This window comes from Pongo pygmaeus, chromosome 10 (genome assembly GCF_028885625.2).
Source record: "Pongo pygmaeus isolate AG05252 chromosome 10, NHGRI_mPonPyg2-v2.0_pri, whole genome shotgun sequence".
In the NCBI taxonomy this organism is placed as follows: Eukaryota; Metazoa; Chordata; class Mammalia; order Primates; family Hominidae; genus Pongo; species Pongo pygmaeus.
The window spans coordinates 48,105,326-48,118,497 of NC_072383.2; the positions used below are offsets into that span (position 1 = coordinate 48,105,326).

At 40.1% G+C, this 13,172-nt stretch overlaps 1 protein-coding gene and 1 pseudogene across 15 annotated transcripts in view; one reads left to right on the forward strand and one right to left on the reverse strand.

Annotated features, from left to right (window-relative positions):
* LARP4 (La ribonucleoprotein 4) overlaps positions 1-4,517 on the forward strand; it is a 79,560-nt gene extending 75,043 nt beyond the window's left edge. For all 15 annotated transcript variants that reach the window (XM_054442791.2, XM_054442801.1, XM_054442795.2 and 12 more), the window contains one exon: positions 30-4,517. In XM_054442791.2, coding sequence (XP_054298766.1) covers positions 30-368 — 339 coding nt within the window. In that variant the 3' untranslated portion in view covers positions 369-4,517. The remainder of the gene's footprint in view (positions 1-29) is intronic.
* An 8,372-nt stretch (positions 4,518-12,889) lies between these two features.
* On the reverse strand, positions 12,890-12,972 carry LOC129011124 (small nucleolar RNA U3; annotated as a pseudogene).
* Between the last annotated feature and the right edge of the window lie 200 nt (positions 12,973-13,172).

The following is a 13,172-nucleotide window of genomic DNA, read 5'->3' on the forward strand; positions in this document are numbered from 1 at the left end:
GTTTTTTTTTTTTTATCATCACTTCAAAGGAACCCCGAAAGTTAAGTTATGCTGAAGTGTGCCAGAAGCCCCCTAAAGAGCCATCTTCAGTTCTTGTGCAGCCACTACGGGAACTTCGCTCCAATGTGGTGTCTCCCACCAAAAATGAAGACAATGGAGCTCCTGAGAACTCCGTTGAGAAACCACATGAGAAGCCAGAAGCAAGGGCTAGTAAGGATTATTCTGGCTTCCGAGGCAATACAATCCCCAGGGGAGCAGCAGGAAAAATCAGGGAACAGAGACGCCAGTTTAGCCATAGGGCTATACCTCAGGGAGTGACTCGACGTAATGGCAAAGAGCAATATGTGCCACCCAGATCACCAAAGTAAAAAACAACAAAACTATTCAAAAACTTCACTCTCTTCCCGTTAAACTTGAACTGTGGCTGCATTGAACTGTTTTGGAGGGGAGCGGGTAGCCAGGAAGGAAACAAGAGAAAGTACGTCCATTTCATTATGGATTTTGGAGTTGTGAGTGATAGGATCCCAAAATTCATCTCTAATGTGGTTTTTAAATGCTGGAGGATTCCAATCAATATAAATATATATATATATACACACATATATAAAAAGTATAATTTTTCTATTTTTGTTTTTGGTTTTAATTTGCAGAGATTTGCTGCCAGGAATCAATTTTGAGGGTTCAGATTTAGCTTGGAAGAAAAAAAGAAACATTATATATCCTTCAGTATAGGAGATGAGGGAATGAGAGAAAATATTTTTTGAAGAAGCATTTCTGTAAAATTAGAAATTACTTTTTTTAATCTATTTAAAGTTTGGCTTGAAGAATGCCATCTCTGACTATATGGCCTTGTATTGCAAAGCAGATCAGTGGCTGGGGTGCCTGTTGTAGATGTGAGTGTGTACAAGAGCGATTGAAGCCAAATCTGTTGTCATGTTAGTAAATGATTTGAAAACTGAATGTAATACTTGAGTAGATTTTTTTTTCTAGTTTGAAATTTAGTCTGTCTTTTTGACCTTATTAATATTTCATTTAACAAGTTGTAAAACTCTGATTGTACTTGGAGATGTGACTACCAATCAGTTTGATACTCAAGGAAAGGGGGTTATTCAAAAAATTGAAAATTTCATCTTGGACCTCAGTGCATAGGTCAAATGGATTTCAGAGGTTTAAACTTCCCTGTGATTCCCCGCTGATACCCCCGAAATGAGAAACAAAATTTTTTTTCTTACTCCATTTGTTACTCTCTGTTCTTTGACTGCCCACCCACAAAAAAGCAAAATAACCAACTACCTACTCAATTGTATGTTTGTAATTGCTTTGACCAGTCTAGTCAAATCATATAAATTGTTCTAAATTTCAGAATTGAACATTGAAGTATTAACTCTTCTGTTCACACATTTAGAATTTTAGCTCCCAAGATGGTAGGGCAGACTGACCGTACAGTAATTTATTTGTTGTTAGTGTTAAAGATTAAGCATAGTAACTGACTCTTAAGTGTTAAATAATGTAGAAGCAAAAATTTTTTTTTTAAAGGCTTAATTTGGGAGGGGGGACTTATTTCTGTTTACAATGTATTACCTTCCTTCCCTCCTTTTCTCCCCCCACACCCAAAAAAATACAGTTTGGAATTCACTGAAACAGTACCAGCAAGTCATGAGATTTTTTAGTAAAGATGAGAAAGATGGTTGAAGAAAATTAGTGCATAATATTTCAGTGAATAAAGTCGTAGCTCTCATATACTAAATAGACAAGTTTACATGCTGTTATTTAGAAAATGGCTAAAATATTAAAAACCGTGTTGTGTTAATCTGTTTTAAGTCATACCATGTTCAGAGTTCTATGTAAGGTGGGTTTTATTTTTCTTTTAAGGGATAGTTTGTAATAGAACTGTCCCATATGTTAGTAAATTACATATGTACAAATTGAAACTGTAAATTGTGAACACTGGAAAGCACCATTGTGACATAGAGTAAACATCTTAGTAATATATTAAAGTGAATGTAAATGGTGGTTAAAATTACATTACTGTGAAATTCATCTTCCAACTCTAAGTTAAGCTTTGGAGATACATGTTAGTGGTTAACTGTTAAGAGCTTTGAAAACACTGCACATATCTGTACAAGCCAGAATTACTATTTCTTTGACTTATTATTAGCTTGGCAGTTGCTTTTGATTTGATTGTTTTATGACATGGTATACTATATTTACTCAGTTTGAAACTATTCATTTCTACACACTATTTTTAAAAATTGCCTACTAGGTGAAACATAACAATAAAACTACCTGTGCTGAAATTTGGGGGAAGTTTAGGTCCTTCAAAAAAATATATTAATCATTGACTACATCTATGATAAAAGTGCTTATTTTGGTTTACTAAAATAATGCAGTTGGTGGAAATGATAAACGTTTTAAGTGTTAACATCCTTTGAATGCATTGGATTTCGGAGAATAAACATTTTGTAAAAATCACTTGGTAAGGATTATAAACTTAATTACTGCACTTAAAATGAAACATTACTTTTTTTAAACAATGTGTCACAAATGTAGGCCTGTATTATTTGTATGCTTGTGTGACTTACTGTTAGTCCACCAACGTCTAAAAATTTAAAGGTTGTAATTGAAATACAAGAAAAGAGCCTTCTTTTAGAAGAAAGCAAGAATATTTTTGCTTTTACTTCAAATGTTATTGAAAGTAGAAATTTAATGTGTAGATATAACCTTTAAAAATTTTCTTGTTAAGACATAATGTTTTTAATTTAATTTGCCTCATTACATCTAATAGTTCCCATTTGATGGGATGTATAGGGAAGAGTGAGAGAGTGTGTGTGTGTGTGTATGTGTGTGTAATATTTATATATATTCACAGTATGTATTTAGCATTTATTTTATTACAGCAGATTTAAAGTTTGTATCTAAATAATGCCTATGAGTTGTGTGAAGCTGTTGGCTTTTTTCCAACGTTACTTTGTAACTAATGAGGGTGGATGTTCATTGTAGTTTATTTATTTGGTTCTTTAGATGGAGGAATTTAAAAAATCAAATTTTTCTCTTCACCTTTATGACTTGACATTTCCTTGATCTGTTGGAGGCTAAAAGTAGGTGTAAATGATATTGAATGTTTGGTATAGTGATACTCTGCCATAGTTCTTACTGCATGAATAGAACAAGAGTCACACAAGTTCACCACTTTGCACTTCATAGAGAAGGTACATAGAGACATTGCAAAACCTGTCTCCATTTGCTGTCCTGATAATTAAGGTTTTCATAATACCTAGGGCCTGTCTCTGAGTAATTTTAATTTTGCCAAATACATTGACATTTAAAATAGTGATCCATCTAAATTTTTTTCAGCTGCGTTTTGAGGCAGATAAGAGCTTTCAATGATAAAGGTTTGTTGTGGTAGTTGTCTTATGTGCTGAATTTGCAGATGATCAGATGCTGTGCAGAATTCTGATTTATTTTTGTTTCCTAAAATTAAGATAGCTTGAATATTATTTCACATTCCTTTTTCTTTTTTTAAATAGGTTTTATTTGGAAAGGCTTAATGATGGAATGTTAGCATCTTCACTAGGGTAAAGAAGAACAAAAAGAATGTTGCTGGAACATAAAATAGTATTTAAAAGTTAATGAACACTTCTCTAGTTTTCTTAGTTATGGCCTTAATAATTAGTCTCTTGGCTTAAATGTCCACTGGTTTTACTTTGACACAGTTGAACAACACTGGGGTTAACTCTCTGGTATTTAGGCTGGCAATATATATATATTAACCATATTTTAAAAGTACCAATTTTGTTTTTACAGAAAAGATAAAACTCAAAAGAGAACAGTGTATTCCTTTTGAGGGGCTTTTATAAATTATTAACTATAATATGTGGTGGATTTTTTCCTAATTTTTTATATTTCCTTACAATTTTGGTGGCCATTAATTTAACTTTAGGCTTTTGGGCATATGCTAGTCTGAGCTTCCAAAAAGATACATATATGTTTCACTTTTCATTAGCTGAATAAGGATATTTTAAGAAGTTGAAAGAGAATTTATTTTCAAGTTGTGAGTAAATCCTCCTTTGAAATTCACCTGATTATTAGATAACTTAAAGTTTATTTTTAAAAGCTGACAACTTTTTATGAATCTTCGAGTTGACAGTTCCTAAAAGCGTAACTCAGATATTAATGGGCTGTGTATTAAATGGTTTTATTTTCAGTTTTGCAGCACAGAACACTGTTGAAATATCCATATCAACTTGATTTTTTTAACCTAATTAAGGTGTCCTTTGACATCTCTTAAATGTTTGGGGGTGGGGGTCAGAGCCAGTTATCCGGCTTCTGTTTTGTCGATTGCTTAGATTTGTTCCTGTTGTCAAAACTGTCACCCCCAAAATTGGTGTGACACATGCTCATGCATAAAATGTTAAAATGAGTACATCCTTGTATTTGTATTTGTTTTCAACATCGCCAAGGTGCTATGGGAAATTAAAGTAACAAAATTAGAAAAAAAATAAAATTATTAAAAAGCAGGACTGGTTTCCTTTTCTCTAGGTGGTGTATGTCTAATGACTACTTCTGTCTACCTTTCAGTATTATATGTTGCCCTCGCTAATTCTATTATTATTATTGTCTAAGCTGTTTTTTGGATGATGAGGGCAGTGGGAAGTAATGGTGTTTCACGTAAAACACGGGCAGAGAGACAAGATACAGCTCTATGATCCTGGAGTTTTCTTTTAATTATTTTAGTATCAGAAGCAGTTATTAAGGGGTAAAAAATGGCTGGGCGCGGTAGCTCACGCCTGTAATCCCAACACTGGGAGGCCGAGGCGGGCGGATCACCTGGGGCCAGGAGTTCAAGACCAGCCTGGCCAACTTGGTGAAACCCCATCTCTACTAAAAATACAAAAATTAGCCAGGCGTGGTGGTGGGCACCTGTAATCCCAGCTACTTGGGAAGCTGAGGCAGGAGAATCGCTTGAACCTGGAGGTGGACATGGCAGTGAGCCAAGATCGCACCATTGCACTCTATCCTGGGTGACTAATGAAACTCCGTCTCAAAATAAATAAAGGGGAGAAAAGACTGCAGTGGCCCTGTAATCCCAGGGTGCACTTCAGGGGGCCGAGGTGCAAGGATCACTAGAGACTATGAGTTCAAGCCCAGCCTGGGCAATGTAACAACCTAGAGGGTGAGGCAGGAGGATTGCCCAAGCCCAGGAGTTCAAGGCTGCTGTGAGCTACAATTGTGTCAGTGCACTGAAGCCTGGGCAAAAGAGCAAGACCCCATCTCCAAAAAAAAAAATAGTGGTTGGGGGACAGGAATCATGGTAATGTGTAGCTTAAAGACTACCTTCATGGAACAGATGTGGCTTGATTTGAGTGTGCATATCAAGCCCAGCTAGAGTATTTGGGGCTTTTCAGAGGGAAATTAACTAGGGAATTTAAATGAGGGTTTTTTTTGTTGGTTGGTTTTGTGGTTTGTTTGTTTGTTTGAGACCGAGTTGCTCTTGTTGCCCAGGCTAGAGTGCTATGGCACGATCTCGGCTCAGTGCAACCTCAGCCCCCCTGCCCGAGTTTTGATTTTTTAAAAAATGTTTCATTTTAAAGCAAGAATGGAAAAGCTGAGTCAATCTCTGGGTTTTTAACAGGTATCTGTAAATTATTGTGACACCTTAAAAATAATGGAGTGGCCGGGCGCGGTGGCTCACGCCTCTAATCCCAGCACTTTGGGAAGCTGAGACAGGCAGGTCAACTGAGGTCAGGAGTTTGAGACCAGCCTGACCAACATGATGAAATCCCGTCTCTACTAAAAATACAAAAATTAGCCCGGCGTGGTGGCTCACATCTGTAATCCCAGCTACTCTGGAGTCTCAGGCATGGGAATCACCAGGAGGCGGAGGTTGTAGTGGGCAGAGATCGTGCCACTGCACTCCAACCTGGGCGACAGTGACTCTGTCTCAAAAAAAATGGAGTGGTGTTTCATGGCTATTATGCCACAGTTTATTCTTGAGTTGTTTTAAGTGAATTTTTTTTAATGGTAGAACTTTTTGGTGAGTTTTTTTGAGATAGAGTCACTCTCTCCCAGTCTGGAGGTGGGATCTCAGCTCGCTGCAACCTCCGCCTCCCAGGTTCAAGCGATTCTCTTGCCTCAGCCTCCCAAGTACCTGGGATTACAGGCACACGCCACCACACCCGGCTAGTGTTTGTCTTTTTAGTAGAGATGGGGTTTTGCCATGTTGTCCAGGCTGGTCTCGAACTCCTGCCCTCAAGTGATTCGCCCACCTCGGCCTCCCAAAGTGCTGGGATTACAGGCGTGAGCCACTATGCCTGGCCAGTGGTAGAACTCTTAAGTCAATAAATTTGGCCTAATTTCAAATTATATTCTCAGAAATATTTACTATTCTGCCAAGTTATGTAATTTGGATATGTATGTAGATACACCTTAAGGTAACAGATTTAATATGAGCATTCACTTTAATAATTACTTAGCTCTTTAGCTAAGCCTTTAATTTGCAAATTAACAATTTATCTTAACGAAGATGGCTAATGTCAGTGAGCAAAGTGGTGCTGGTAATGACAGGTTTATGGGGGTTAAGTTCTAACAAAGCCTTAGGGGCTTATGTCGGTGTTTTAGTATGTTTATTTGGCTAAGATATGAGGAGTGCATAACTTAAATTTTATATAAAGAGCACAGTATTCTTTATAGTGGACCCAAAACCAAATTGGTAAACTCAGATAGGTAGGCTCTCGTGTTGTATTTAAAATGAGTGATTTTGCAAAGAGTTTTATTACAGATACCTTATATTTAACTACACTTCTTGTTAGAAAATATTAATCTAAATATTATGCCTTCAAGTTTTAATTATATACCTGAAAGTTTTTTATTTTCTTTTTTGTTGTTGTTCATTCACCATCATACTCTGATATACCTGGAAGTTTTTAAATGAAAAGTTCTTAACAGTTACTAGTAAAGAATTATGAATTTTCTTAAAACCATAGTGTCTTTAGTTTGTACAAGAATTTTAAGGAATTGGAATGTTTTCACTTTTTTAAATATTGTTTCCAAATAAGCACCCCCAGTTTCTTAACTTTTTGTTTAAGAGAAGGTCTCACTCTGTCACCCAGGCTGGATTGCAGTGGCACAGTCATGGCTCACTATTCCCTCAAACTCCTGGGTTCAAGCAGTCCTCCCACTCCATCCTCCCCAGTAGCTGGGGCACATGCCACCATGCCCAGCTAGTTTTAAATTTTTTTGTTTTAGTTTTTTACTTATTTTGAGACAGTGTTGCTCTGTTGCACAGGCTGGAGTACAGTGACATGGTCATGACTCATTGCAGCCTCGACCTCCTGGATTCAAGTAATTCTCCCACCTCAGCCTCTCAAGTAGCTGGGACTACAGGTGTGCATCACCACACCAGCTGATATTTATTTATTTATTTATTTATTTATTTATTCACTTATTTGTTGTTGTTGTTGTTTGTAGAAACTGTCTCACTCTGTTGCCCAGGGTGGTCTCAAACTCCTGGGCTCAAGCAATCCTACTGCCTTGGCTTCCGAGCTGCTGGTATTACAGGTTGAGCCACTGCACCTGGCCCTAGTTTATCTTTTAAAATGCATTTTTTAGGCAGCTGTTCTGCAGGTCTTTGATTAACTTCTAATTCTGCTATTTTGCATTCTAAATTATGCCTAAAATAACTATCATCTTGTCAAAACTGAGGGTATTGACAGCATTGGAGCTAATCATGGTGGAGTGTTCCTTGAATTAGTATTTATTGTATGCTATGTTGCAGACGGTGTTAGGCAGCAAAAATAGATAGGATTCCTGCCCTTATGGTGCTTAGCATGAAAAAGTCATAAATAATTGCCAAGTTTAGAACAAGAGTAAATATGACAGATGCAGTCTGACAGTCTATGAGATTGGAGTAGAGGACGGTGCAAGAAGGAATGCTTGGAGAAACTGAGGACATACATCTGAAAGAGTAGGAGTCAATTATATGAGCAGGTAGAGGGTGCCCTTGGATGTGAGGGAACAACCTAGATCACTTTATGGAAGAATTATAAGCCCCACAGCTACAGCATGGGGAATATTGTTCCATCTTCTAAGATAAGGCTGCAGAAGTAGGTAAGTGCCAAACTACTGGGAACTGAAGTGTGCATTGTGGTATTGATACAGGGTGTCATTCTGTCACCCAGGCTGGAATGCAGTGGTGCCACCACAGCTCACTGCAGCCTCTACCTCCTGGACTCAGGCAATCCTCCTGTCTTAGCCTCCTGAGTAGCTGGGATCACAAGTGTACACTGCCACCAGGCCTGTTTTTTTATTTTTATGTAGAGACACACTCTTGTTGCCCAAGCTAGTCTTGAACTCTTGGGCTCAAGCAATCCTCTCACCTCAGCCTCCCAAAGTGTTGGGACTGCAGGCATGAGCCACTGTGCCTGGCCTATGAGTACAGTTTTTAGATGATTATGATTATATTATAGCTCCTGGAAGATTTTTTATAGTCCTAACCATGGCAAAATGGGAAGACTCGGCCAGGTGGGGTGGCTCACACCTGTAATCCCAGCACTTTGGGAGGCTAGGTAGGGCAGATCACCTGAGGTCAGGAGTTCAAGACTAGCCTGGCCAACATAATGAAACCCCATCTCTACTAAAAATACAACAATTAGCCGGGCATGTTGGCACACCCTTGTAATCCCAGCTACTCGTAAGGCTGAGGCAGGAGAATTGATTGAAACCGGGAGACATCTTGCAGTGAGACGAGGTTGCGCCACTGCACTCCAGCCTGGGCAACCAAATGAGACTCCGTCTCAAAAAAAGTCTCCTTTCCAAAATGGGGGGACAAAAATAATACTGAACCAAACCCAATCCATTTTTTTTTTTTTTTTTTGGTTGAGACAGGGTCTCACTCATCACCCAGGCTGGGCTCAGGTGATCCTCCCACCTCAGCCTCCTGAGTAGCTGGGACCACAAGTGCACACTGTCACCAGCCCTGGGTTTTTTTTTTTCGTTTGTTTGTTTTGTGGAGACACGCTTTTGTTTCGTTGCCCAGGCTGGTCTTGAACTCTAGGGCTCAAGCGATCCACCTGCCTCAGCCTCCCAAAGTGCTGGAATTAGAGGCATGCACTACCGTGCCTATCCTTCAAAACCAATCCTCTTAAATCCAGTAGTTAATCTGTAGTATAGGGTGGTTTTAATTAAATTAAACTTACAGCCAATTTTGAACGTGACTGTTAGGGACAGGGCTAAACATTATATCCGCCCCTTTTTTTCTATCTTGATTCTTGTGTCCTTAACCCTATTCATCATTCTCTTTCCCACCTGGAGAGTCTCCAAGTCACCACTATTGTGCTAAGCATATGATATCATTCAAGACTTAATGTTTCCAGTCCTCACCAATAAGGTCTCCCACGTACTGTAGACGAATAAAAGCATTGTTTGTCATGACTAATTTATTACCTCCTAAAAATTTTTTTCTTCATTATCAATTTGTCATTTTTCCATGGATCCAAGCAAACCAGTTGTGTCCAGAAGTAATAAACCCATAAATACGTCTTGAAGGTTGTGGAATTTGCATGTCTATCAAGCCTTTTCCCATCCCCGGACGGTCAAGGTGGCTCACGCCTGTAATCCCAACACTATGGGAATCCAAGATGGGTGGATCACTTGAGATCAGGAGTTTGAGACCAGCCTGGCCAACACGGTGAAACCCTGTCTCTAAAAAATTAGCCGGGCATGGTGGCATGTGTCTCAATCCCAGCTACTCTTGATACACTGAGGCATGAGAATTGCTTGAACCCGGGAGACAGACGTTGCTGTGAGCCGAGATCATGCCACGGCACTCTAGCCTGGGTGACAGAGTAAGACTCTGTCTCAAAAAAAAGCCTTTTTGCCCACCTTGAAGGAAATTATAGGTGTACCATAGCCAGCTCTGCAACTGGTCCTGGTGTATTCAGGCAGGTAATTTTTGTTTGTTTGTTTTTGTTTTGTTGTTGTTGAGATGGAGTTTCAATCTTGTCGCCCAGGCTGGAGTGCAATGGCGCGATCTTGGCTCACTGCAACCTCTGCCTCCTGGGTTCAAGCGATTCTCCTGCCTCAGCCTCCCGAGTAGTTGGATTACAGGCACGTGCCACCACGCCCGGCTAATTTTTGTCTTTTTAGTAGAGACAGGGTTTTGCCGTGTTGCTCAGGCTAGTCTTGAACTCCTGACCTCAGGTGATCCGCCTGCCTCAGCTTCCCAAAGTGCTGGGATTACAGGTGTGAGCCACCACACCCAGCCACAAGTTTTTAAATCTAGATGATGAGATGTGTACGCGGGTTTAATTATCTGTTTGAAAATAGTTTCAAATAAAAATAATTTTTAAAAGCTTAAAGGGGACATTGGTTTCCAGTCTGGCATGTGAGAATCTTGGAGGTTGGCACTTCATCCTAACAAGTCAAAAACTGAATAAACCGGCCAGGCACAGTGGCTCATGTCTGTAATCCCAGCACTTTGGAAGTCCAAGGCGGGTGGATCACGAGCTCAGGAGATTGAGACCATCCTGGCCAACATGGTGAAACCCCGTCTCTACTAAAAATACAAAAAAATTAGCTGGGCGTGGTGGCGCGCACCTGTAATCCCAGCTACTGGGGAGGCTGAGGCAGGAGAACTCCTTGAACCCAGGATGCAGAGGTTGCAGTGAGCCAGGATCGTGCCACTGCACTCCAGCCTGGTGACAGAGCGAGACTCCTTATCAAAAAAAAATAATAATAATACAAAAGTTAGCTGGATGTGGCGGTGTGCACTTGTAATCCCAACTACTCTGGAGTCCCAACTACTCTGGAGGCTGGGAGGATCACTTGAGCCTGGAAGATGGAGATTGCAGTGAGCCAAGATCCCACCACTGCACTCCAGCCTGGGGGATACAGCAAGACTGTCTCAAAACAACAACAAAAAATCTGCTCTGCAAAAGAAACTGTTGAGAGAATAAAATACAAGCCACAGACTAGGGGGGAAATTGCAAAAGATATATCCGATAAGCGACTGTTACCTAATATATACAAAGAACTTAAAAAAAAATTGTTTTAATTAGCTGGGTGTGGTAATGTGTACCTGTAGTCCCAGCTACTTGGGAGAGTGAGGTGGAAGGATCACTTGAGCCTCGGAGTTTGAGGCTGTGGTCCTCTACAGCCTGGGTGACAGGGCCAGACCCTGTCTCAAAAAAAATTAAAAAGTGAACCAAAGACTTTAACAAACATCTCGCCAAAAAAGATATATTGTATGGAAAATAAGGATCTGAAAAAGGTGCTCTATATTATATGTCATCAGGAAAATGCAAATTAAAACAAGATACCTCTACACCTAATGAAAATAGCTATAATTCAGAACACTGACACCACCAAATGCTAGCAGAATGTGGAGCAACATGACTTCTCATTTATTGCTGGTGGGAATGCAAAATGGTACAGCCACTTTGGAAGACCATTTGACAGTTCTCCACAAAACTAAACATATCACCGTGGGATCTAACAATCATATTCCTTAGTATTTACCCAAAGGAGTTGAAAATATGTTCACACAAAAAGCTGTACATGGATGTTTATAGCAGCTTTATTCAAAATTATCAAAACTGAGAAGCAACATTCAGTAGGTGAATGGATCAATAAACTGTGGTACATCCAGTTAGTGTTCTTCAGCACTAACAAGAAATGAGCTATCAAGCCATGAAGACATGGCAAAAATTTAAATGCATATTATGAAGTGAATGAGGCCAATCCAGAAAGGCTACATGCTGTATGATTCCAAGTTATGACATTCTGGAACAGATAAAACTACAGAGACAGCAAAAAGAGCAGGGATTGCCAAAGGTGAAGAGCAAGGGATGGATGAATGGGTGGAACATAGAGGATTTTCAGGGCAGTGAAACTATATATGATACTATAATGGTAGATACATGTTGGACCATTAGACATTGGTCCAAACCCATAGAATGTCCAGCACCAAAAGTGAAGGCTAATGTAAACTATGTTATTTGAATGATAATGATGTGTCAGTGTAGGTTCATCAGGCCAGGCAAGGTGGCTCACGCCTGCAATCACGCCTGACCAGCCTGGGCAACATGATGAAACCCTGTCTCTACAAAAAATACAAAATTCAGCCAGGGCCTGGTGCAGTGCGGTGGCTCACATCTGTAATCCCAGCACTTTGGGAGGCCGAGGTGAGGGGATCACTTGAGGCCAGGAGTTTGAGACCAGCCTGGCCAACGTGGTGAAACCCTGTCTCTACTAAAAAAATAAAAATTAGCTGGGCGTGGCGGTGAGCGCCTGCAATTCCAGCTGCTCAGGAGGCTGAGGCAGGAGAATCACCTGAGCCTGGGAAGCGGAGGTTGCAGTGAGCTGAGATCGAGCCACTGCACTCCAGCCTGGGCGACAGGGAGAGACTCGATCTCAAAAAAAATAAAAATAAAAAAATTAGCTGGGCATGGTGGCTTGTGCCTGTAGTCTCAGCTACTTGGAAGGCTGAGGCAGGAGGATTGCTTGAGCCAGGGAGATCGAGGCTGTAGTGAACCCTGATCACGCCACTGCACTCCAGCCTGGGGGATGGAGAGACCCTGTCTTAAAAAAAAATGTAGGTCCATCATTTGTAATAAACGTACCACTCTGCTGGAGGATGCTCATGATAAATGTCACATAGGTGAGATGTCTGAAAAGTCCATTGGATTTCACAATTAAGTGGTTACTGGTAACCATTACCAAACTGATTCACTAGAGTGTGAGTGGAAGCCTGATTACGTAGGGTTGAAAAGACGTTAGAAAATAAGCAGAGGGAGACAGAGGCCTACTTTAAATGTTCAGTGATAGAGCTGGTTTCAAGTGTGTAATCAATTTTCTTTTTTTGTTTTGTTTTGTTTTGTTTTGTTTTTTCAAGTCTTAGATATTTCAGTGCTCCACACGCTCAGAGAAACTTCTCTGGTAACGAACTATGGAAATGATCCCTGAAAGTATAGTCTTTTTATGCTTTTCTTTTTTTCTTTTCTTTTTTTTTTTTTTTTTTTTTTTGAGATAGGGTCTCACTCTGTCACCCAGGCTGCAGTGCGGTGGCGCTATCACGTCTCACTGCAGCCTTAACCTCCTCGCTTGGGCTCAGGTGATCCTCCCGCCTCAACTTGCATTTTTTTAGAGTCGGGGTTTAGCCATGTTGACCAGACTGG